The sequence below is a fragment of the Ciconia boyciana genome, chromosome 2 (genome assembly GCF_034638445.1).
Source record: "Ciconia boyciana chromosome 2, ASM3463844v1, whole genome shotgun sequence".
NCBI classification, from domain to species: domain Eukaryota; kingdom Metazoa; phylum Chordata; class Aves; order Ciconiiformes; family Ciconiidae; genus Ciconia; species Ciconia boyciana.
In genome coordinates this window covers 80401131-80427017 of record NC_132935.1, presented here as the reverse complement: position 1 = coordinate 80427017, position 25887 = coordinate 80401131, and the positions used below count along the sequence as shown (strand labels likewise).

General features: G+C 37.9%; 1 protein-coding gene across 1 annotated transcript in view; it reads left to right on the top strand.

The window, feature by feature from the left end:
- Positions 1-25887, top strand: part of CTNND2 (catenin delta 2) — a 565782-nt gene that overhangs the window by 406195 nt on the left and 133700 nt on the right. The window contains exons 10-11 of the mRNA XM_072851353.1: positions 3230-3443; positions 19716-19899. Coding sequence (XP_072707454.1) covers positions 3230-3443; positions 19716-19899 — 398 coding nt within the window. The remainder of the gene's footprint in view (positions 1-3229; positions 3444-19715; positions 19900-25887) is intronic.

Sequence of the window (25887 nt, the reverse complement as noted above, 5' to 3'; positions counted from 1 at the left end):
TAACTCCATAAAGGACTTGAACAAATAATTTAATTTCCTTCGCCTCAGTTTCCTTAAATATAAATAGATACTGATAACATTCATCACAGTCTCACAATTTGTTGGGCATAGTTAAACCTGCTGGAGAATATAGTATTAAACAACTATATAGATAGGTGATGGAAACACAGAGATGGGTGAGACTTCTGGTGAATAATGGGCTGTTGGAAAAACAAAAACAAAGCAAGACAGTAATCCAGATAAAGAACAGCATCAGAACCTGAGCTCCCAGTTGTCAAGAATCAGCTGCATCTCTGCCTGCATGACACAGCTACTTTGCCAAGTACCTGAGCCTGGAAATTCCGAGAAAGTTTGCAAAATAAGTCTTGTCTTTCCCAGGTAAGAGTAGGTTCTTTCTTCAGTAGAATTTGAGAAATTTTGTCAAGTTAGGTAAAGTGTTATGTAACATCAATTTCATTTCTGTTGTATTACCCATATTTTTTTCTGACAGAAATGCATTTTAGATGAATATTTAATGCCCTTGCTTTTAAAAAAGTATCTTTGAATCACTTCAGTCTGCTGCTGACTTCAGGTTCTTGGGAGAGGAGGAGCTGCATGAGCTGAATACTAGTGTGCTGTCAGATACCTTGACTGAAAAGGGAAGGTACAGCTCAGGAATAGCAGCTGAACGTGGCAGAACCACACATTTTCTTTCAGAAGGGAGCAGAAGATAGCAAAACCTGTTGCCTGAGAGTGTCCCTAAGAGAAACCATGAAGGAGCCTGAGATGCCACTTGGGGTGAGGAAAACAGCACAGGCACAGCATGTCCCTGAACGGAGGCAGAGCCCTTTGAGTCTTCAGATGAGTTATAGTGCACGGAATGATTTTTGCTACCAAGTTAATACTTTTTCTCATTCATAATCTTTTTTTACCAGTGAAGCAATTAAAATATTCATTCAGCATATTGTGCTTTAAAAATACAAAACACAAAGATCAGCAGGCGTGTTTTCATTCTGTCATTCCTGATATTACTCATCATACCAGAACAAGTCATGTATTTTTTAGCTGCATTCTTTTTTCCATCAGATCTTGTTTCTTTTTGGAGGTGAAGTGTGAAGTTGGTTCACCTTTTGTAGAACTGATGCATAAATTTTTGTTCCTAGTCTGTTTCAGTAAATGTCATCTATTTTGTTATGTAGGTGGCGCTTCAGGTAGTATGCTTGGTTTTGAGAATCTGGTTAGTAGAGGAAGTGAACTGATTTTAATCTGAAGATTAAATGGTGATGGACTGTAAAAACAAGCAAACAAACAACCCTACCCCTCATCCGTCCCAGATAAACTTCGTAATCTTTTCCTGGCTTGGAAAGGAGCAAATGACTCCATTGCAAGTTGTCCTGTTCACATGGGTTAAGTTTTGATCAGTGAGATGTATTGCAACACATTTTCTCTTTGATCTGTTTTTCTGGTTTCTAAACTGAAAGATGTCATGGTTTCGCTGAGCAGTAGAAGCATGGGCTCTCAAAAAGATTAATGAACTTTTCTGCCTGAAGTTGATACATTGTACCAATGTCCATTCACATCTCTGCACTTTCCATGTAGTGCCAGCTGTTATCTATTGCTCGGAAAGTTGGACATGATATACTGACATAATGCCTATATAAGGGAGAATATCATAGTTTATCTTTAAACACTATCACTTTGGCATTTAGCTCAAAGGTGTGTTGTAACTATATATGCGTTATAACATTTTAATTTCATACTGTAACATCTCAGTATGTACACTTTTTTACTACAAAACTGCTCTATTACTGGGTCTTGCTGTTATTACAAAAATATGAATATGCCACATAAGCCGGTAGAAGAAAGAACAAACTTCTATTTTACCAATGAGTAATTTTGTATAGCTCGATTTTGGAACCTGAAAGGCTGAATCATTTTTCAGTCTTTATTTGCAGTGAAGCTTGTGTTAGATTCATGAAATGCCATACATCGGTTGTACTTAAATATTTTGAGGTTAGTAGAGAGAGCATGAATTTCTAATAAATTTCAGTGTGCTTTGTTTAACTATTTCCTACTCCCAAGCCTCCCCCCTGCAAAGAGCCCCAAGAACGCATGCCCATGCAAGAACAACTTCACAAAGATTTCTAAATTTTGCATCATAAACTTTGATTCTAAAATCAATGTCTCACCTTTCTCTGCAGTTTTGAAAACAGTCTATAGCTGTCTCTCTCTTAATGTTTTAGGGAAAATATTACTAGAGGTGGTTAAATGGCCAGCTGAAGTGCCTGGCTTGCTTTGAGCCTTAGCCAACAACATACATGGAGAAACTTTTTGACAGAGATGTCTATATAACTTACTTGAGGAGTACAAAGCATTGTACTCCTTGGATGTTAGTTACGAATCAGTCTAGTTTCTTAAAATTAGATCCAAGACTAGTTACTGTTTGAGGAGCAAATAGTGCCAGAGAACAATAAGGATGGATTTGTGGCAAACGGATTTTATAATAAATATTTCATGGTATTCTTGACCTTCTTGATCATTTGCCTCAAACACTTTTGTGCTTTTTCTAGAATGATATTTTATATAAGATATTCCAGTAGAAATTTATTTTGTAGGCCACCTTAGGAATGAATAAGACTTCTGTTCCTGCATCACTTAAGTGTCGCCCTCAATCGTAATAGAACAAGCATTCCATGATTCATCATCATCCTTGTCTTCATGTTTGTGCAAGCTTCCTCCTTTTCTTTTCATCTTTACTTTTGCCAATTTTGTTGATACAACATCCTTACAGAGACTACAGTAGTCTCACATTCCAAGTAATTAAATGCAAAAGGAGGGACCTCTAAAAACTTTATTGCATTAAGTGCTTTTTTTTGTTTTGTAGTCTTGGGTTTTTTTCTCTAGCTTGTGATATGTTACACTCTGAAGCAGACAATGTTTCTCCAGCACACGGGAAACCCTTGCCAATGCAAACCTTGCTGAACCTTGAGAAATCTTGCTGAGGCAACACTCTTGACTAACTTTTGGCTGCTTTTACAGAGGTTCAGGTTTGTCATTGTACGGTTATGTTGCCACTGAAAAAAAGTAATACGAGGAATCAAAGCAGTGTAACGTAGCAGGTTTGTGGAGCTACCAGCATACCTTTGCTGGAGCATAGCCTGCATAAACCACAGCTTAATTACATTGGGTAGCATATACAATGCCGGTGTTCATTCCCTAATTTTATGATTATCACTTTGGCCTGTTTCAGATAAGAAGACAAGGCGGAATACAATTACTGGTGGACCTATTGGACCATCGGATGACAGAAGTCCACCGTAGTGCCTGTGGAGCTTTGAGAAACTTGGTATATGGGAAGGCAAATGATGACAACAAAATTGCTCTGAAAAACTGTGGTGGTATCCCAGCATTAGTTCGGTTACTCCGCAAGACTACAGATTTGGAAATCAGAGAACTGGTCACAGGTTTGAATCTTTCAATATTTTTTTGTTCAAACTCTATATAGGCTCTGCAAGCACAGTTCTGTGCTGCCTGCCACTTGCTCCATCAGTAACTCTGTATTTTATTACCATCTTCTTTGCCGTAACCAAACACTTTCAAGCCCTTTGGATACATGTACTGTATGAATAGCTTTATTCAAAATTATGCATGCAGTTTACAGATGCAGGCACAGTTTATGCTTACGGTTGCTGGTCACTTTGTTCTTGGTTAGCCGTGAATGCTCTTGCGGGAGGTGTGCTCCGTACACAGATACATTGTGGTGGGAATCCTCTGCTCTCCTGTCTGGTGTAGGGCTGCACATGCCAAAGCTGGATTTTACTGAGTTTTCTTAGGAGCTGTTATTCATTTCTTTTATATCCTATATAGTGAGAAGGAGGATTTGTTTGGATTTTTTTTTACCTTTCTTGTGGTTCTGATAGGAAAATGGAAAAGCATGTTGGAGAGATGGACATCGTCATCCTCTGAAGCCTTTTTTCTGAAATTTGATAGCATGTTGTATGTTGTATGTTAGACACAGGGCATGCAGGTAGTGGTAGACTCTATTTCTTTTCTTGATACAATAGAATCTGATCTTTTTAAGATTGTTTGGACTTTTTCCTTTATGAAATGCGGGGGGGGAGGGGGGGTGGTGTTGGGGGTTTTTTTTCAGAAATGCTGTCAAACAGCACCGGTCTGAAATATTTGCAGATTTTTTCTCCTTGCCCCTAAGCTATCTTATTTAAAATGCAAAACAGAAGCTAGATGGTTTTTTTGATTTTTAACTTTGTGATTTCATTCTATTTGATTGCTGACATCAATATGGTGATTAATTTAATGCTAGAAATAAAAAATCTTAAGATCCTTTCATTATCCTATTTTACAATGCCTGTATTTCCATTATGATTTTCCTACTAAAATATGTAAGAAAAATTCTCATTTCTGTCATAGGACCATCAGAGTACACACTATCATCTGTGCTTCTGCAGAAATTACTTACTCTTGTGGGTCAGGCCTCATTTAGGATACAATTAATAAGATTATTGTCCTTTAGTTGACTCCAGGTTCCTTCCTTGAGGGTGTCTGAATAAACTGCATGGTGTTTATTAAATGTAGATTTTTATATTTAATTTTGTTTCTTAGTTACAACACCTATCACCTCGTGCTTGTTAGGCAGGATTAATGGGGCAGAGATACTGGGTTACACGAGCTCGGATGGTGCCTCCTGCAGAGTGACAGAATCACTGACAGATCTAATAAAGTGTAACCACCGCTTCAGATTCAACATACTTGTTTGTCTCTTGGTTATGTTGTCTGTGTCCTGGCTCCAGGGAACATTCTGCCTATTTATTCTGACTAGTAAGTGGCAAACTGCTAATGAACATCAGCAGTACACCTCAGCAGTCGCAGTGGCACTTCCCATGCTGTCTGTAGACGAAATGCATAATGTCATTAGGTCATTTAAAGAAAAGATACTAGGCTACAGTTTATGTTCCTTACATTGCACAGTAAGTTGTTAAATTTTCCTGAATTCCCACAGAAAGAAAGGATGTGTGTGCTAGCATGCCCTCAAACTGTTACCGGGCAGAGCAGGTACTGACCATCAATGGTAGGCAGTAACCAGCCTTTGTACGGGTAGATGCTGCTCCCAGGGATGGTGAGCATCAGGAGTGCGGGACAGCTATGAAGGGGGAGCAGAGCAAGATGGTGACCCTGAGGAATGGAATCAAAGTCAGTAGTATTTCAAGCTTTTACTCCTGGGCCTGTTTTTGTATTGTTTTTTTTGTTTTTAATAGCCAGTACATCCCAGAAGGCCACTGGTTGCCCTGGCCGGGTTTTGTGCCTTTCAGAATGCAAATCACTGGCCCTTGCTTTGAAAATGCAAAAATGTAGTGGTAGTGTTCTGCAAAGCTCCTTTCCAAAGCAACGCTCATAGCTGCACCTCTCATCTTGCATCTCTTAGGAAACAGGCTGGAATCGTGCATCTGAATCAGTTCTCATTTGCTTTTTTTTGAAGTGTTGTAGTATGACGGCTGCCCCAGTTAAATTCCTTCCCTCTGTCCTTTCTGGGGAAGAAAAGATAGCTCCTGCAGCAGCTGCCTCAGTGATGAAAAAATTTGGCTTGGTGGTGGGCACAAGGGAAAATAAAAGAAGTTCCTCCTGTTTCTCGTCAGCCTTCCTGAGTTGAGGTGACAGGAAGATAATTATTTCAGTAGTGCCGCCACAGCCTGAAGGAAGTGCAGAGAAAGTAATAGCAAATGTGTGTTTTCGGAGTAAACATAATACCTCGAGCCTTTCTATCTCATGTTCATTGTGCATCCTGTCTACCTAAAAGCTGTTCTTGTTTGTGACTTTTAGGGAGGGCACAAAGCTCCTGCCTTAGGAGTTAATATGGGCTCTGTCATTGCTGTCCCTAAATACTCCTCCAGCATATGTCCTCAGAGCCCTTCTCTTAGGTGGGGAACTGTTATTATCTCAGTTGTACAGGTGGGGAACTGAGCCTATCAGGTCTAAATGACCTCTCCAGCAAACTGGCAAGACAGATGTGTGAATCACTCCGAGTAGGGACTTACCTGCGAGGGAAGGAATATGGGCAGGAGAGGGGTTTTTTAGCAGCTCAGTTTGTCTGGACAGTAGTGAAGCATTCATCTCCTGCCCCGAGTACTGTGAAGCACGTGCCCGCCGGAGTGAAAGTTATGATGTTAGTCCCTTCCTTCCTCAAACATGCATATTTTCTTCCTTCTTGTTGCTTCTCTCTAAGGGGATTATAATTTCAATTTCCAGCTATCTCAAGACTGGTTTTGGAAGGGTATTTAAAACTGCAGACCAGCTTTCTATCCCAGCAGCTCCTTGCTTGTCAGGATTGCCTTCAGTGCTGTTTGTGGCTTTTCCTCTTTTCCAGAGATTTCCTTCTGCCATAATCTCTCCAAAATGGAGTTTTTCACTTCTTCCTTTATCTCATCTTTCTCCTCCTCGGTAGCAGAGGACTCAGGCTAATATTGGAAAACCTTACCATGCTCAAATTTTTGGATTGGGCAAACTGAACCTTATTGGAAAGTGATACAGCTTCAAGGCTTTCTTACATGGAGCAAATGGGTTTGGTGTAGGCTCCCATGTGGAAGCCATGAGGGAAGTTTGCTGCCTGGCTGTTATGAAATTAAATGGTCTTAATGCCCAGGAAATACTTCCTGAAATATTGAAAGATTACTCTTCCGGAAACACTTCCGCAATCACTGTTTTTTACGAGAAGAACCTGGATAAACTGAGGTATACCAATGAATATATATATTTACGCAGAAGTTAAATCCTCTGATAGAAATAGAGGCTTCAGCATGGCCTACAGCCTCTTGTAATTTCCAGAGAGTCAAGGAGAACCTGAATTACAATATCTTGTTTCACGTAGGTCTGTAAATGAAAAGAATTTGGTATAAGCTGAATGCACTGTACTTAATTTAGCCATCTTTTCACCCCAGTGCTGTGCTACTAGTTTCCACAGTAGCTCCTGTTAATGGGAAAAAATAAAAGCCTTCTATTTTAAAATAATTAAATGTTAACACTTTCCTAATAAATATAAATAGACAAGAACACAGTACAAAATTAGCTCAGATCCTGCAGATGGTAGAAAAAAATGTTTTCACTTGTTAATAATGACAAATAGTAGCTGATTTGTGACTCCCTTGCCTTTCCTGAGTTAAAGTTAATTATGAACCCTTCCACAAAATTCAATTTTAGCATTCTTTCTATTTCTTCTACTATCAGGAAAAAAAAAGTGACATGAAAATTGTGAAGCGTTAGCAAGGATAACACAGGAATCCCGTTGATGCCTTGTGGAGAAGGTGAGGTCGGGCAGCTGTTGCTAGATTCAACCTACACTGGCTCCTTGTTCCATCAGCTCCATCTGATAACTGGGTACCTGTCTCAGACAAAATGATTTAAACTGCTATTCTTCTCATTTTGACAAACAAAATCCATCACAACTAGAAACACAGTTTCTGCCTATGAACAATAAGTTAGCTGAATTAGAAACAACTCCATTTAAAGAGGCCCCTTATATGACTGTATCACCTGTTTTCAAACTGTATATACCATATTTGATTGAAAGGTAAAAGTGGATGATCCACTTTTAGAAAGCACATGATGATAAAGAAATATAGCTATAAATAACGACAGGGGAAATTGTTTTTTCCTGTGCTGGCAGCCAGACTGCTGCTTATTGTGGTTGACATTAAGGTGTCAGAGATTTAACTATTGTCTACTGAAAATATATAAATCATGAAAATTATCACATTTACCAAAAAAAAAAAGTAAAAAACACACAAACTAACACTATGCATATATACTATATGTAGATAGATAGATGTAGACCCTGTATATTTAATTCACATATTTATTCACTGAATCAAAAAGCATATATTCCATTCCTGCAAAAAGTTATAAAACATTATGTACATAATGTTCCTTTCAAAGAAGCACTAGTTGTCCATGTGTATTTGGCCCATGGTCGGGTCGGACAGGAAAAATTTTTCACTTACGTCCCAGATTTCGGATTCCAATATTCATTAGTGTTGCCTTTGATTTCAGCTGTGGCCAGTTTGTGTTTTGGCTTGGTTGGTCCTCTGTTGTCACCCCATGTTATGCAACATTATTATGTAGTCATTTTACATTTCTGTTCCATTTTTAGTAGATGCCACATGTTTATAATGAGGTATTTATAACCTTATTGATAGTCTGTCAGTGTTACTGGAAGCAATTATATGTTGTCATCCTTATATCTATCTGGTTGGAGGTAACTGCTGCAGTTGAAACTTCCTTTTGATTGCATACTGCTTATTAGTATGTGCATAAATTTTTGGCAGGTTGGTCAAGACACTCCAGAAGGTCCCTTTGAGCCTTGTATGTGTCTTTGCTAATCAGTGTAACTGCAAGTTAGTGAGCCTGCAGTGATGTGTAAAGCAGGTTTAAGGGAGTATTCTGTTTAAATGGACCTTTTAGCTTACTTCAGTGGAAGATTTATTATGATTTCATTTTTTTTTAGCTAATTCTGGCCAGTTCTTTAGAATTTTTAACTTCCTAGTACAATGGCAATTCTTATGTTGGGGGTTCCCAAAGTCAAAATCACACACCTGTAGTTGTTTCCTATTTGTGATGTTATTTTCTAATTGGACTTTGTAAGGAATTACACTTGTGATTTTTTGTATAGTAAATCATATTTAACAATATTATGGCAAAGGGCTGACTGTTTAGTACTTAGGATCTTGAAGCAGTTTATCAATTTAATAATTTTCTGCAAAAGTGCCCTTGACATTAGCTTAGTTACTGGAGTGTGTAAACACAGATGTGAAATTTTATTGTGATATAAACTTTTCATTTAGAGGTGGCAACTATTTGTAGCCCTATTGCTCTTTGGAAATCTGATTTGAAAATGAGTAAAGGCTGTTTTATCCCACTCTGAGGTGACTTTCCCACAGACTTAAGTAAAGAAGAATCAAACTCTTCCATGAGTCTCATTCTTACAGTATTTCACCTTGATGTAATTCTTAAAATCTCTATTAAATCCCTTTTTTTTGCAGGTTTATATTAGATGTTGTTCCAGTGTTGATCACATTAAATATCCCATTTCTTAAATTATTTTCAAGTTTTGTAATAGAGCAATTCAAGTATAAGGAAGCCTGGCCAGTGAAAGGCCTAATTAATTAGCAGCTTTTGATATTTAGTATAAGAAGATAGGTAGGAAGATAAATGTGTAAAGTGGGTTGCTTTTGGAACCAAAAAGAGGATTTTAGCATTACATTAGCTGAAAATTAGACTATAAAGATATAATATGGTTTAGATTCAGATACGTATCCTGGATATCACAAGCTTTTTCAAAGAGACAATGTGAAAAGCCATCTATGTGCTTAAATTGTCGTGATGGCGTAACCATGGTAATACTGCTGCTACAAGGGTGACATGAATTTGGTTCAATATATGCTTAGCTAAGAGAGTAAGACTGCCAAATATCATTTGGGGCTCATAACTCTATGTAGTTAAAGAAAATGGGGACATGGGATAAATGCAGAAAGGATACAAATGCCCCTTAAGATGCAGCTCTGTGAATTAGCTTCTCCTCTGCCTCCAACCCAACGTTCAATCACTATGTCCTGTCAAGTCAAGGAAATTAGAAAGGTTAAGTCTGGAGATAGATAACTGCTAGCACAAAACACAGCTTTCAGAAGTGCTTGTTTTGATTTTGGTAAAAAAAGATGTTCATACATTTCTTGCTTAGCTTCTCCTCTGCAGGGAAGCAAATTCCCTGTAATAACTTTAAATAAGTGCTTCAAGGAACTTAGCAAGCACAGAGGCAGGTGACTTACAGACTTTAAGCTTAATTATTTTTTAAATAATAGATTTAGGATAAGATTCACATTTTCAAATCTACTTGCGTAGGCACTAAAATTTGCTTGTATGTTTTAAATGCCTTTCATTCAAAAGGGAGATTTGAAGGGTACGAGCTCTAATAACTCTTTCCTAGTCTTTCTTTAACTGAATGTAATTGCAAGTACAATATCCTACCACAATCAATTTTAAAAATTAATTAAATCTTTAGTACTAATTTACTTCTAATTAAGTGTTTTAAATAACAGTTGTTTTCAGCATTAATAAAATTGTGTGCTGAAAATTCGGATCTGTTTACAGATCAGCCATTGTGTGTGTGTGTTGAAGCCAATGGCTGTATGAGGAATTACATATTATAGTTTCTTCAGTATTTCTTTCTTCAAGTACAAAATCCTTTTCAGTTCCCAAAGGTTACATAATAGTTTGACTCCCTCCCATTGCTTGAGATACTTCTAATCAAGGTGTTCTTCAGGCTCTGCCCTGCGTTTTGTGAGCCAGTGAGAATTTTGTATAAAATGCCAGACTCCGTCAAATCTCCTGCAAGTCTCAGATTGCAATAAAAACATGCATTTCCTCTCACAGCTCAAACTTGGCATAGAATAGTTTATGGTTCCTTGCTGTTACATTAAAAATCTTGTTATGAGGAAAAGGGAAACCAAAGACTTGTTGTATGCAAAAAACCTGCTTGTTAATGCTACCTTGATAAAATTCTGATTATGCCACACAATTATGCAAAGCTAAGCAAACGCAAAACAAACGAAGCCACCTGGTCTGCTGAAGTGGTTGTTAGAGTTGATCCAAAGGTCCAAGTGCCCCACCACAACTTCAAGCAACTCAACTTCAGAGGTCTCACCAAGGTAGTACAAACCCTCCGTTTGTTCCTAGCAGTGGCAATAGCACGGTTAGCAGGCTGCAGAGCTACTCTGCTTTTCCACCCCAGGAAACGGTTACTTTCAGGTTTCACAGGGAGTCGTCAAAAATCACTATTGCATCATCATAACTTTAAGAAAATACTTTAAATATCTATTTGTAATTCTCCAGACTAATGAGCTGACATTTCACAGTCAGTGGATGTGCTGTACCAAAGCACAGCCTTGTACGGAGGAACACCATTGTGCTTTATTGTACAATTCTACAGTATGGCAAAATTTAAATTTTAGATTTTAGCATCACCTACAGAAAACATTGTCATCATTTCTGGAAATGCGGAAGTGATTTCCAAACAAATTCAGAGCAGGAATTAATTGGCATTTTATAAAGTCTTCCTATGAACCCATTGTGCAGTCACTTACTGAGTCACCAAATCTTCATAGCCATTTTTCTTGCAAACCGGGAAGGTAAAAGGCTGTACAGCTTACCCCCATAAGTTGTTGGGAAATTGATTTCCAACCTATAGGCAACGACATCTTCAAGAAATTCCAGAGCCATTCAAAACACTTCCTATGTATAGCTCATATGTAATGGCAAATCTAAAAGTAATTTAATAAATTGTGTAATTTTGCTTCAGAAATTATGCTGTCTTATCAAATAACACTTATGCAAACAATATTGACAGTTCAACTGAATCATTTGGTACAAAATCTATTACAATTGACTGTCTAATTATAAAACAATCGTTGCCCCCTTTCTCAATATGCTGTCACTGTTTTGGCACTCAAAATGGGAAAACCCACTGATAGGATTTGTTGTATTCATTAAGACTCATTCTCAACTTTTTTATGAATTATCAGATTAACTGCTTCACCCCCTGCTGCTTCCTAAATAAGGAGAGGTTTTAAAATAGGTGCCTTCTGAAATCTTCTGCCCTGCTTTCTTAGCAACAGGCTGGGGCACTGATTTATTCTGCAAGTCATTGCACTCAAAATGTTGTTATAGATAAAAGGGAATGTACTGCTAAAACGGCAATGCAAAACCTTCTTCAGGTTGGCAGTGCGTGTTTCCCTGGAGGTGAAGGGGAGAGAGCCAGGACAAGTCACCGCAGTGCCGAGGGCTCGACTGGGAGCAGTGCGATGCCCCTGGCACGGGAGTCCCTCCCCTTAGGGGTCTGCTTGGGGCGGCTTTCATCAATTTTCCCATCACAGCCTGCCTCCTTCTCCTTTATTCCCAGGCAAATTCCCATTCACTTGTCCTGAATTGACACACTCAGTCTCAGCACAAAAACCGAGGTGCTCCCTTTTTGCTCTCCTTTTCTCTCTGGCACTGGGATCACTCCCATGTATGAACCACATCAGCTTCCAAGTCTAAATGGGAAGTAACTACTTTTCCCTTGTACAATCAGTGAGATGCATCTTCTGTGGAAAATTCATTCAAGACGCTTGATTCATGTGGCAATGAAACCGATTTCATAATTTGCTTGTTAACGTATTATATAAATGATTTTCTTTTTTTATTTATTTTTTTTTACTTTGGTCAAATCTAAGTTTAAGAGGAAATATCAAACAAGGCAATCTGGACTGATAAATAGAGGACATCTGTTGCAGCATATGGCCTGACGTAACAGCTGCATTGAACTTTCTCAGCAAGTAGTAATCCTTTGGAAAAATTCAACTCGCATATAATTTTGATGTCCCTGCCTGAATGATGGAGTATTAAAACACTTGCAGTTTAAAACCACTCTCTAGTTTGAAATGTTTTACCGTTTGCAACACAGAATATTTAAATTTTCTTTTGAAAATAGTTTTTGTTTTGAAACAGATCTGAATATTTCACTTTTTTTTACAAAATGCAAGTTTGAGGATATGCTGAAACATTTTATTTTTGTGATGAAATTACTTTTTTTCACTGTGACTGCATTTTTTTATTTATTTATTTTAGGTTCAGAGGCCAGCCATCCTCCCCCTCAATAATCCTATTTTCAGTGCTGTCTCTATCTGACATAGCAATTTTAAGATTGGGCTAGTAAATAAGTGTTTCCTTTTCCTTTTCTTTTATTTTTCCTTTAGTAAGCGTACATAGAGCCTTTCACTTTGCATGTAGATGTGACTTTATAGATAGGACTAACTTTGTAATTGGTTCTTATGAGAAGGGAGTTTGGTACTTAGAGCTGTAACTTGATATTCAGTTTTAAGTATAATTTTTTGTTCTCTGTGTTAGTGTCTGTTACCAAACATATATTTTGACTTTGGGTGCTATAAAAAATTCTTCAGTAAAATGTGTAAGTATTGGGGGGGGGGGGGAATCATTCCATTCATATATGCATCCTGGTTTGATTTCCTTGTTTTCTAATGAGGTATTTCATTGGGAATGGTATTGCCATTAGTCATGTGTAAGGATGAAATTTTGTTTGAAAACAGTTGATTTCTTTTTTCCTGTGTTTCTCTCACTTAGAATTAATTGCTTTTGGTTTGGCTTCTGTGTTTTATGGGACCAGTTTAATTTCATCAGGTAGGAAGACAAGTTAAGCAGGAACCACTGGTCTTTCCACAGTAACTTAAGTCAACTCTTCTAGTAATTCCTCTACTGCCTAACATTAAAGCTAATGGCTGTCTAACATTCCTGTCTGACAGTTCTTCCCTTCCACGTTATTTTAAAGTGTACAGGAGAGAGAGAGCAGCGTTAGGTCAAAACTCAGTCCTGTGAAAAGAATACAGACTTTTTCAGTTAATGCAATAGCATTTGGACAGGATTTGTTCGCAAGCAATATTAAAATTGGTCCCTCCTTTTGTTTTAATAAAATCCTAGATGTAATTTTGGAATTAAAAGAGCAGTAATTGAGAAAGAAAGAGTTAGCTTTTCAGAGGAAATGCTTATATTACTTATATGTAGTCATATACCTATAGGTAGTCATGTACTTGTATGTAGTCAAGACAAGCTGTGTTTGTTTGTAATTAAAAAAAAAAACGTAATCTTTATTTTCTTTTTGCTTTGTAAGGCTATGAGTGGCTGCAAAGGGGAAAAAACCTCGTCTGGCTGCAGCTTTGCTTACTGTTCCTTAAACTTCTGCCTGCTTATGACTTTCACTGAAACCCAGTCTTTCTCAGTTTGCACTTGTCATGGGTCATCTTACACATAGACAGAAAACCACCTCTGTGCATGTAAATAAGTGAATTACAGGAAGGTGCGCATAGGTATTCATTCAGTAACCAGATAAAAATTGTTTCAAGAAAATTAGTGAAACTTCTTCCTCTCTTATGCCAATTTTAAACTTATTTTTAAAGTGTGCTTTTAAGGAGCTGTCTTATGAGCTGTGAATTGGTCAGGTGCCAGAATTCAAATCAGCCACTTTTTGTTTCCTACAGAAAGTCTGTTACTGAGACCAACTCCTCACCTTGACGGTTGAGCTAGCTGTGAAGTCTTCTTGCACTTAGTCTTAAGAAATGCTGTGGTGGTTGGTATTCAGCAACTTTTAAGCACATCAGTTAAGTTTTCCTGAAGTTGTGGGGTGGCTCCTGTGCTTCTTAAACACCAGTTGCATTTAAGCAGGTGTACATTTTTCAGCTGGATAAATGATTTCATCTCTGTCCCAGCCCTGAACTCAGCAGAACTGATGCAGTACATCGGGAGCCCACACCCTGCTGCCGCAGAGCGGATCCAGCTCCGCAGAGCAGCGTTGCAATTACAAGGGGGCTCCGAGCGTCAAAGCTGCCGTAAGAGCCAGCACATGACTTTTCTAGTGCTTGAGAGCTTGGGGTAGAAGATGCTTTTCCTAAGGACTCCAGCAAAAGGTCCCTTGTGTTTGGCTTCTGTGCAGGGTATTTAGCTCTCAGATTTCAGTCTTAATTGTTGTGTTCATGAGGGAAACTCCCTGTAGTAACCGTGTGCCTTCAGCGTATAAACAGAAAAGCCCGCCAGAGCCAAGTTCGCTCTTACTGGGATGCAGGGTCTCCCAGCTCTACCAAATGGCACTCTGCATCAGTCCGTGACCAAACTGTTACATTAAGATGGAAAAGAAACACCTAGATGAGTTGGAAGACTTTTAGATTTTTATTTTAAACAAAGACTATTAAATAAGCAAAATCTTAGTATAAATTTAAGGCTGACTTAAACATACCAAATTGAGAAGAAAAAAGGCTTGTTTCTCCCAATACTATTTGTTTACTTACGATCCTTTTACCCTATTATTTATTTGGCAAATTACATCTTTTGCAGCACAATAAAAAAATAAAATACATAGTGGCAGTGTGGCAAGGGCAATGCTTTTTGGAAAAGCTGACTTTTCCAGTTTCTTGGTTTCCATTTATATTTGTAGTCTAAGTTGTTCTAAGGGGCTTGTTTATATATATATAAAAGTCATAATTTGAGGTAGCATTAAATCATGCACTGAATAATTGTTTAGACTTCCCTGATTTTGCACATGGCCCTCACACAATATCTAGGGTGATATTTTTTGCATGGAAGTATATGATCTCTATTTGCTTAACTTTGAATGGAATAAGGATAGCATGTGGCTCATCAAGTCTTTAGCTATATCTGACTGCAGATATACATATGCGAGTACCTGTTCTAAGTAAAACACTAGCTAAAAAATGCATTGAAGAGTTTAATCAGATTAGTTTGAGCTCCAGCCTGATTCAGAGATGATGTTTTTTTGGCTCAGGCTGCTCCGTTAAATTGAGTGTCTTCAAATTTTTAAAATATTTTGCTTTGCTTCTTTAGGGTAAGTGATGTGGTATCTATTGCAATAGCTTAAATTAATTTATCTAAAAAGGAGTGCCGTTTCTAAGCTGAAAGCATGGTGGATAAGTTCTGTCTGCCAAGCAGTAGTAAGATCTCATCAGCCTGGACTGTGCTTTTACAAGGGTTGGTCTTGTCTTCAATCTTCTGGACTTTGGCTAAGAGAAAGATGAATCGAAGTTTTCCTGGTTCTCTGTTCTCTCAGTTCCTTCTTCCAGTGGCAACAAACTTAAATTGCCTTAACTAAGATCTTTGTGTAGTTTTCCTTATGAACTATATCTGTACAGTTATGTCTTCGAAAAGGTTGATTATAACCTTTTTCAAAATTTATAACCAGTTTTTAAATGTAATTGTCATTATCTGTGAAAGGCCTTCTTGGAAAAGGTGATTTACATTTAGTGTGTTAAATAGCCTATTGAACATAATAGATGCATGTCCTCTGATAAGCTACTCCAGAAGATGTAACTTGGTACAGCAAGATCTCCATAGCGAGATTTCCCATAGACTCCTCTAAGAGTCCTTCATCTGATTGTCTGCAAAACTAGTAATTGGTACTCAGCCCCAAAATCCGTCTTCCAACTGGAACCAGCTGAACGCTTTCAGTACCACTTTCTCCTTAGTTTTAAACTCAAAATGAGATTGCAAGATACTTTTTCCATGCGCTTCAGTTTGTTATTTGTAAGGGTGAAAAACATCAACCTGCAAATAGACATGATCAGTCTGGTGTAGCTATTTTTCTCTTTCTACGTAGCATCCAACACAGCCTAAAGTGATCTGCAAATGGGGCGACAAAATGCCTACTCTGAATGCATCACAACCTTAAAAGCAAGGAGGAAATAAGATGCTATGAACTCAAGTGATAGAGTAAGAGAATGTTTAACACTGATCTGATTAGTTCTTTATTTCTCCTTCTCTCCCAAGAGTCAGTCTACAGATGCTAAATTGTTGAGTTGGAGTATTGAGCTGTTGGATTAACAGCTCTCTTCCAATCCATATACAGCAGGATGGGTCCCACTATTTGTGGTGAATCACCGGTATGCTGAGTCCGGTCCCTTCCCTTCCTGTGGGCAGCTGATGACATACAAATGATTTAGGGGACAGTCAAGGCCGCTCTGAAGCTATTCCGGACTGGCTTATTGTGCTCAGAAACCCAATTCAGTCAGGGCTTTCAGAGTAAGGTGGCAAATTATCTCAGTGACCAGCTCCTTACTATAGTCTTAAAGGGCACGTGATGCATACAGGCTTGAAAAATATGTTCACAGTCATATGGAGAAGAGGTAGCTCCATAATGGAAGGTGCCTCAGGTAAAAGATTTATGTTTTTATCACTTCGCCTTGCAAAGTCAAGGGAATGGATCATCTTCTTAGACCCCACATAAATCTAGCTCCAGGTTATCCTCAGCAAAAGTAATGGGAAGTGATTTGCCAGTGCCCTTTCATAATTGCAAATCCTTAATTAAGGAAGGGTACAAGGAGGCACTTAAAATGCCAACCTCAGCAAGTAGCAGACTCCACTACTTGTGAAAATAAATTATAACTTGTCAGAATAAAATTGTTTTTTTCATTAATGTGGTTGGTAGTATTCAAAGACTTAAAGTTAGATAAAAGGCATTGTTCTAGGGTGGAAGCAGATTGTCTTAGTCCATAAAACTGTATGTGAGGTACAAAAACTTTGAAGACGGTGTCAGGCTTACTGGGCAGTGCTGTTTTGCTTGATTCTGTCTTGACTTAAAGTCGTTTTAGGAGAAGGTGGAACAACTAATTTAGTCTGGTGATCCCTTCATCCTCTTACTGTGAAGGTTTAATTTCCAGTTAGTGAAACCAGACCCCACTTTTTGGCTCTTGGGTGAATACATAGGGGTTTATTTGGATTTGGAGCTCACCTGTTACTATGGCAGTTTATTGAGCAAAAGCTCGTGTGCAGTGGCAAGTGGATTTTAAATATAGAAAAAGGGCTTAAAGAATATTTCTGGGCATCTCAGCTATTGCTGAATACCAACTTATCATGATGTTTATGTGAGTTTACTTTTAATTAGCAAAAACCTAGAGTGAATAGAAAATAGTGTATACATACATATTTTTAAGCATTTTGCTAGACAGGGCTCTTATGTTTGCTTCTTTTGTATTTTTTCTGCTTTTCCAGTTTATGACTAGTTCTTGAAGCCCAAAGTACTGTTTTGTTGCCATCAAACCACTCTTTTCTGCTTCATTTCCAAAATAGGACTTCTTCACAAAAAAAGCAACACATTGTCATGTGTAAGAACTAAATCAGACCTTGAAGGGGGAAAGATTTGCATCCTGATTTTGTACTTCCATACCATGCACATCATTTGCACCTGTCTAGATAAATGTAAAAAAAAGGCAACGATGTTGTGTTTTGTACTAAAACCAGCCAAATACTAGGTATTTCAGGAATAGTAGATGTGCCAATAAAGCTTACCAAGAACAGGTCATAGAGAAGTGAGTATAAATATCTTTATGAAGGTCTTTATTCTTTTAAATACAGTATGACTTTTCATAAAAGCATTCAGAACAGAATTCAAACAAAGACTCTTTTCCCTTTAAAGCAACAATTCTTAAATGAAAAAATGAACAGTATTCTTATTTCTGCTGGTTTGGGGTTTTTTTTGGTCTGTACCTAAAGTCTGTCCGTTTCTGCCTGTTTACCACGTACAGATTATTTTAAGGTGTTTTATTTTTATTGATAAGCTAAGCAAAATTTTTACATTAAACTGCATAACTGTCTTTGCATGCAGTTCCATATAAAATAATTAAAACATGAAATTGTATAACTGAAACCATCTCCCCATAGAGGTAATTAATTTTAAAGGGAAACCAAAAAAATGTGGTTTGATTCCTGTTAATTACACCTCTCCTTCAAAACACAGAATGCTAAAGAAAGCCTTGAGCAAGTGGTGTTCTTGCTGCTTATATTTATAAATGTCTGAGTCTATGCTCATAAGGTCTTTAGCAGTTTCTTCCCACCACCACTTGCTTCGGCTTTTAATAGTGTAATGTTCATATTTGTAACCTCGTGTCTACGATGAAGATAATCTTTCTCTGTGCTGGTGCAAGACTTGGTAGCCATAAAGGCAAAACTGAATTTTTCCCCTCAGGGTTAGGTGTGGGGCCAGGCTCCTGTCACTACAGGAAGGAGAGTAAGAAGGAGTAGGGTTGGACTCTAGAGAAGAGGACGTATGTTGGCAAGAGGAGAGGGAGGAGGAGGCAGGCTTGCTCTTACAGCTGCTCCTGGGAGGACATAGGGCAAAAATAAAGACAACTTCTTCAGAGGAGCGTATTGCCCTCCAGCTTGCCCCCGCAGTAGTAGGTGCCCAGCAGCAGCAGGCTCTTGGTGCAGCACAAACATCAAATGTGCTTTTCCAGCAAATACACAAATATATACGAGGGAATGAAAAGCAGGGTCTCTTTTGCCCCCAACAGTTTCTTGCCTGCTTTCTGTGTGGCGCATCAGCAGTGGCCCTGATCCTTGTGGCTGTGCTCAGAAAGCTTTGGCTCTTGAATGCTCTTCCTTTGCTTTGGCACATTATGAATTTTAACAGAAGGATTTTTTTTCAATTCCAGTAAATCCCCTTGTGAGTTGCACCATTAAGCTTGTTGTTTCTGTGCAAAAACGGTAGTATTCTGTAACTTTGTATAGTAAAATATTTATGAAATAACAAATGGCTTGTTGAATGCCAAGATAATACCACACTACTGTATCAGGTTGTGAAAGAAGTCTTTTTGCTTGCAGTACCAACTAGCCTAGACAGTACATTCTCACTCATTACATTGAAGATCACAGAAGGAGTTGGGGCTTTGTTCTCTCGATGCGTATCTATCAACAGTGATAATCTTAGTGTAAATCAGAACTTATTTTCTGCTATTGGTTTTTATTAATTTTATTTAGAAGGCAGAAATCTGAAGTCCAAGCCCTAAAAAAATACATGTAATACTCCTTCATTCCATGTGGTTCACAGCCTAAATAGGCCTAGATCATAACCAGCTGCTCAGTTTTTAGGCTTAGCTCTGAGAAATTTTCAGCGTTGCTGTGACTACTTGTTGTGTATTCAAAGCTGTATTCCCACTGCAAAAGTTGGCAGGTATCATTCAGCCCCATTTACAACGTAGTCCTATTTATTTTCTTGACAGAAACAGCTTTATTAAGCGCACCAATGCTGTGAAGTGTTTTGGTGGGTTTATTTAAAAACAAAAGCTATTCATTCAGTCTTTTTTGCAGAAGTGTTAATTATTAGCCATTTGCTTATTTTGTAGGAGTTCTCTGGAATCTATCCTCCTGTGATGCACTGAAAATGCCAATCATCCAGGATGCCCTCGCAGTGTTGACCAATGCAGTGATCATCCCTCACTCTGGATGGGAAAACTCTCCGCTCCAGGATGATCATAAAATACAGCTCCATTCATCACAGGTGCTGCGCAATGCCACTGGGTGCCTAAGGTGAGTCCTGCAAAACACTTGCTTTGCCTTAGTCATCTTGCTTTGACTTGAATTGTTGTTTCTTATTCTTCAGCATCTGTAAAGTAAATAATTGGTTTGTGTGTCAGCAAAGACAATGACTTTCAGTGCTGTAAACTTAAAGTTGGAAATTAATTAGAAAACAAGCTTCAGGCCATTCAAAAAACAATCTCTGGAAGCACTGTTGTGGGTTTTCCATTTTTCTTTTCTTAACAGCTTTGACCAATCTTCTCATCCAAGCTTGCATATTACAGATGTTTTTCTCCTTGTGGATTTGTCCCATTTCCCCAGTTGCTTAAGTGAAGTCAATATGTTCTCACTATTACACCCAATTTAATCAGCACAAAAAGTAATGAAGATGCTCAAAAAAGCAACATGCCTTACGGGTTCCAGCTGCCATTGCTGGAGTTATGATAAATATATAAAGTAGATTTTTTCTGCTCTGTGAAGATGAGAAATCGATTGCAATAAGAGACCAACTAATTTAGCATTGTGCAACTAGAATACTTAAATAGATCCTTAACAAGTATGGTATTTATTTATATTTATATTTGTATGCCAAACTTGTATATGCAACACCAAGCTGCACTTATATAAATATGTGCAACATGATCTGTCCGTTCCTAAAAATCACTGTAGATGTGAGAATTAAAATAGGATGAGTAAGAAGAGTTTCAGTTCTGACAAAGCCTTACAAAAGGATTGAGTCATAGCGATTTCTGAATTCCAATCCATATCATTTTGTTGAAATATTTTAACATATTAGGCAAGTTCCTTTAAGCGCTGTTTTTTTTTTTTCTCCTTGTATATTGGAGATTCTGTAATCTATCTCAGAGACATGAAAATTGATTAGTTAATATTTCTACATACGTCACAGAAAAATTGTTAAGTGAATAGTATGTATCAGTAATACAATCTATGTTGTATGCTGCATTCAAAGCAAATATCCATCAAAGAGCTAAATAAAAAAAAACCATTGATTAGGAGGCAAAGTAAAATAGCAGTATTTTTTACATATCTATAGCAAGCACCTTTTTCTCTTTGTGCTGTTTGATCAAATGAAATGTCTCCCTTTCAGAAGTAATATCTGAAAAGTTTAAGGGAAAAAGTGATAATTATTGACAGTTTATATGTAATCAGAAGAGAATGAAATATAGAAGGTAATAATTTCCATATTGCAAACATACTTGTATTGGACTTAAATGCAAGTATGTATCTGTGAATACCAGCTATGCTGGGATATGTGACTGAAGCTAGGTATTTGTATCCGAGTTGTATTGATTTTGAAAAGAGTTTGGTAGTAGAATTGTGTTGCATTACATTCAAATCACTAGAAAAAAAGTTGCTCAAATCATTGTGACAGAAGTCATTCCATAAAGACGTGTACCTTGTTATACTTTTCATACTTCCGATGTTTAGCCTGTCTCAGTTAAAAAGCTGCCTCTGAAAGAAGTGTCCATTGTTAATGTGGGGCTTCACGGTGCCCCTTATCTGAAAGGGCATGTTCAGTGTTGGTCTCCCCACACCATGAGCTTATCTTCCTGTTAATTTTTCCCAACTGCTTCTCAGGGACTGATGTCCATGCCTGATCCTGCAAACCTCAGTTCATCCTACTTCATAGTTGATGGATTCGTTGCACGTTGGTCTTGAAATCTTTCTTCTTTTTTTTTTTTTCATGAGTGTATGTGCACGCCCATTTGCAAACTGATGTGAGCTTACTGTAGCCTGCACTCTGGGTCAGCCTGAGGACATGTGGCCACATGAGAATGGTACGTTGCCTGATCTAATACACACTGCTTTGCAGCAAGGCTTACTACCAAGTGCTTGAGGGTTACGCTGTCATAGCAGAATGGCTTCTGGTCAGCTCGTGCAAAATAAGCTCATATCTGCCTGCAAAAGACGGTGCATATTATAACTCTTGAATCCTTCCCAGGTAGCTGTAATGATTTGAATGGCTGTCCTGAGCAGGTTGGTCTTCCTTCTAAATCCAGGCCCTTCAACCACAGTATGGCTTTTTAATATCTTTCTGATCTCAAACCCTCCTTATTTCCCAGATGCATCTTTCTCTCCTCTCTAACTGCTTCAGATATTTATTTGGCCTTCATCCATCTTCTTTAGGTAATTTCATCCCACTTAGTCTGTGTGGATGCTCTTTGGCAGAGCCAGAACATTTGGAGAGCGTTGAACTTACTTTTGCTTCACACCAGCAGGAGCGTTCTTGTTTGCCTTTCCCCAGTCACTGTTGAAAATCTCTCTCTCTGAACAAAAGACCAAGTTTGAGTTTGTGCAAGGGAGAAAAGTGTAAGTTGACCTCTGAATGGTGACTGGATTCTTGTGTTGTATTCAGCTAAGATAATGGGGCTGTAGGATGGAGGGAACAGTGAATGTCAGAAAGAAAAGATTAGAAAGCTCTGTGTTTTACTGGAGATGATCAGAGTAGCGCATGCTCTGTGCAGGTAGTACCTTAGCTAGCATTCCTCAAATACCCACCACCCCCAATGACCTGAACAGCCTCATACTCTCCACTGGTGACTAGTTACAAGCCTTGTATTTTCATTTCAAGATCTCACTGGATGGGGAGGTAATGAAAAGCAAGAAGATGTAATGGTGTTGCTGGCTGAGACATTACTGTGCTTACCTGGTAAATGGAAAGTCCATTGTCAACTTCCATGGGAGAATTTCTTCTAAGACTCTGGTTTGGTTGTCCTCCACATTTTCTTTTTCTCTTTGTTTGAGTTGTTTTGAAGGGACACCAGTCAGTATCAGTTACAGGAGGATTATCAGTGACAGTGCTTGGTATCATAGGAAAAGTAGCGGTCTTCAGAATACTCGACAAATGTTTCTAAATCTCTAACGTTGACAGAGTTTAGAGACATCAGGTTGTACTACATCAGTTTTAATGCTAACAAATATGCTAGGAGCTTCTTTTTTTTTTTTTCAGTGTTCTGTGCCTTTGTCTTTTTGATGTATTCACTGTTGAAAGCTTTAAATAATATCTGATAGGTGCTGTAATATAATCCATCCCATGTACAATGCTAATAAATAGTTTGCAATGGCCATTATGTAGGAATAGCCAGATCTTTGTTTTGTATTTTTCACTACAGTATAGGAATTATTATTCTTTCTGCTGATCTTCCCTTTTCTCAGTTTCTTGACGAGAGTTTCTTATGCTTTTTCAATTTAGAAGTCGCTTATTAAGTACAATTTTAGCACTCTTTTCTGCTTATTCATTATCATTCTTAAGCAAGTTCTTAATACATTTAAAATTATGCTATGTGGGACCACTACTGCAACTCCAGTCACACAGTAATCCAGCTGAAATCAGTATGAAATCGTACGAAAAACAGCAACAAAATTGGACTTTCTTTTCCTGTTACTTTCTTCTTTCCTGAAAGAGGTTATTTGAAAACTGCACTTCGCATACTTTTGTCATTTGGGGCGGGGGGGGGGGGTAACTGTAATACAATATTGTACTAATTAATTTCACATAACTTGAATACTTTGAAATGGTTTAGATAATTCAAAGCTCTAAATACTGCGTTATACCTATAACTTATAAATTTATTCTTAATATTCATCTTTCATAAATTGCCAGACCTCAGTGTGATGTGTTAGAGTAATCACCCAATTTACTTGTCTCCCCAGTGAGATACTAGTACCTTACCTCATTAAGCTCTGTAAAAGTTTGATTTTTTTCCTTTTGGATTTCAGCTGTGACTGCTTTATTTGTGTTAGGGAAATACTGTATCTTTGATTTATAGTTTCTGACTCATTTAGGCTTATTAGGGAAAGTCAACTGAAACCTGAATTTTGAATCCCATTTATTTATAGAGGGGTTTACAATCCTTCTCTGAAATTTAGAAATCAAGAGGAGACACGTTGTACAATGTCGACTTAACCTGAAGTGTCAAGCTTACTTATCAGCAAACTAGATCTCTGTCCAAAGACTATCCGAAGAAATCCCAGACAAAATCTTTTCAAGAGTTTTTGTCCTGATACACAGTCTGGAGCCTTGATTTTTTCTATTAATTTAAGTTAATAGAGTCTCATCTGAGGACTTTAAGGAATTTTAAGAATTTACTGCTTTAAGATTCTAATCTGGTTTTAGATTCAAAATCATAAAATGCTGTGGGTTTCTTTCTTCCATGTTCTATTTAATTTTTCATCATACAGGAGCAATTGTGAAAATCTATTAAAATATGTATCTTCCCACCCCATTAGTGGATTAGAAATTGTATGGGAGAGTAACTCAAGAACTTTTTGTTTATAAAGCCCCATACCTTTCAGATTGTCATACTTCATACTTGTCAAACCTTTCACAAAATACCATGAATTATTTTTCAACTCAAAAAATATGTAGCAACCTCTCAGAGTAGAAAAGCAAAGGGGAAAAGTGCTTTTAAAACATGAATTGAATGTCACTGACCCAGCACTATTTTGTGGATAGATCAACTTTTGGAAGGAACAAATTACCTTGTTAAAACAATTTGTGTTAATTGTGAAGCCTGAATATCACATATTTTTAACTGTTCTGTGGATGAATGATCTCTTTCACAGACGTTTACAGCTAATGCATTTATCCCACCGTCTTATTTCTGCTCCAGTTCTCTTCTAAGCATCCAAAGTCTATTGATTCCTATTCTTAGGAACTTCTATAATCTGTTTTGAATATAACGTTCTGCTGCATACTGACAAAAGAAAATGTAGGAGCAGCATAAAATAAATAGCACAGACTGTATAGCCATCATCTGTTTAGTTTCTTAAGAAATACACATATATATGAAGAAACATTCTTTTATATATGTATGAAACATGTTTCTTAAGACACTAAACTGATACGTTTACATATGTACATGTGTATATGTGTGTATATGTGTATAGATATAAAAGGGCTGATTATTGAAGCTAAAATATGTTTCTGTCTTTACTGACTGGTGCAAGCTCTGCATATCTTCACTTGGGTATAAACGGAGCTGGCTTCTTACAGTAGGACCAGGACCTTTGCTGCTGGTTTTATGATTCTCCTCCTATCAGCAGAGCAGTTGCGTTTTGTCCATCACTGTGTATGCTGTAGTGGATATAGAGATGTTGGACTTGCCAGCCTGTCTCAGTATCTCCCTTGCTTTTTCTACAGCCCAGGAGCATTTCTCAGGCTGACCTTGCAGTATTGTGCGTCAGATAACAAGAAAGCCCACGCTCCACTAAGAAGCCTGTCAGAATCCAGAGTTAGGACAAAACTCATGTTAATTGTGTATTTCCACTGGCAGCCTACTCAAGGGAGGGACTTGTACTACAGTTCCAGCAAGCAAGACGCATGGGAGAGAGACAACTCCTAGAGGGATACTGAGGCAGGGTTATCCACTTGTAGAGAGAAAGCTGTCCAAATCCAGACCCACAATTTTTCCTCCTCTTAGCTTCTTCAAATCCAGTCTTACCCTGGAGAAGGGGCTAATTACCACTGTTCTTGTCTTTTTAATACGTTTTGAGCTCTTCAAGTTACAAAGCTGATGTAATTAACACCCGAGGGCCATCAGATCAGCAGATTTGATGCCAATTATCTAGCTACATTCTATGAATGTATTGTGGTGATACACGTTATATTTTACATAGTCTACAGAGTTGCACACATGTGTTAAACCTCATTTGGCCATAGCTAGGATGTTGAATGAAGTTAGAGAGTTCGTAAACTGCAGGGTTATACTGGCTATACTGGTGTGTCCATTGTTAAACAAACACACGCTCTCCTGACAGCTCTCCTCAGCTTGGGAATTTCTCTAGGACCTGGAGTTGGAAATAAGAGCAGAGGAAAGCCTTGTCAAGAAGCTAAGGAAAAGCTTAGTTTTAATGTCTGGTTCTGTGAAGTTCAATCCCTTTTCGCTGAAACTTAAATTCTTACTAAAATCATATCATTCATGCTCCTGGGTCCCGGCAACGACAAGCTGTGGAGGAACTGAGGAGCTAATGTCAATT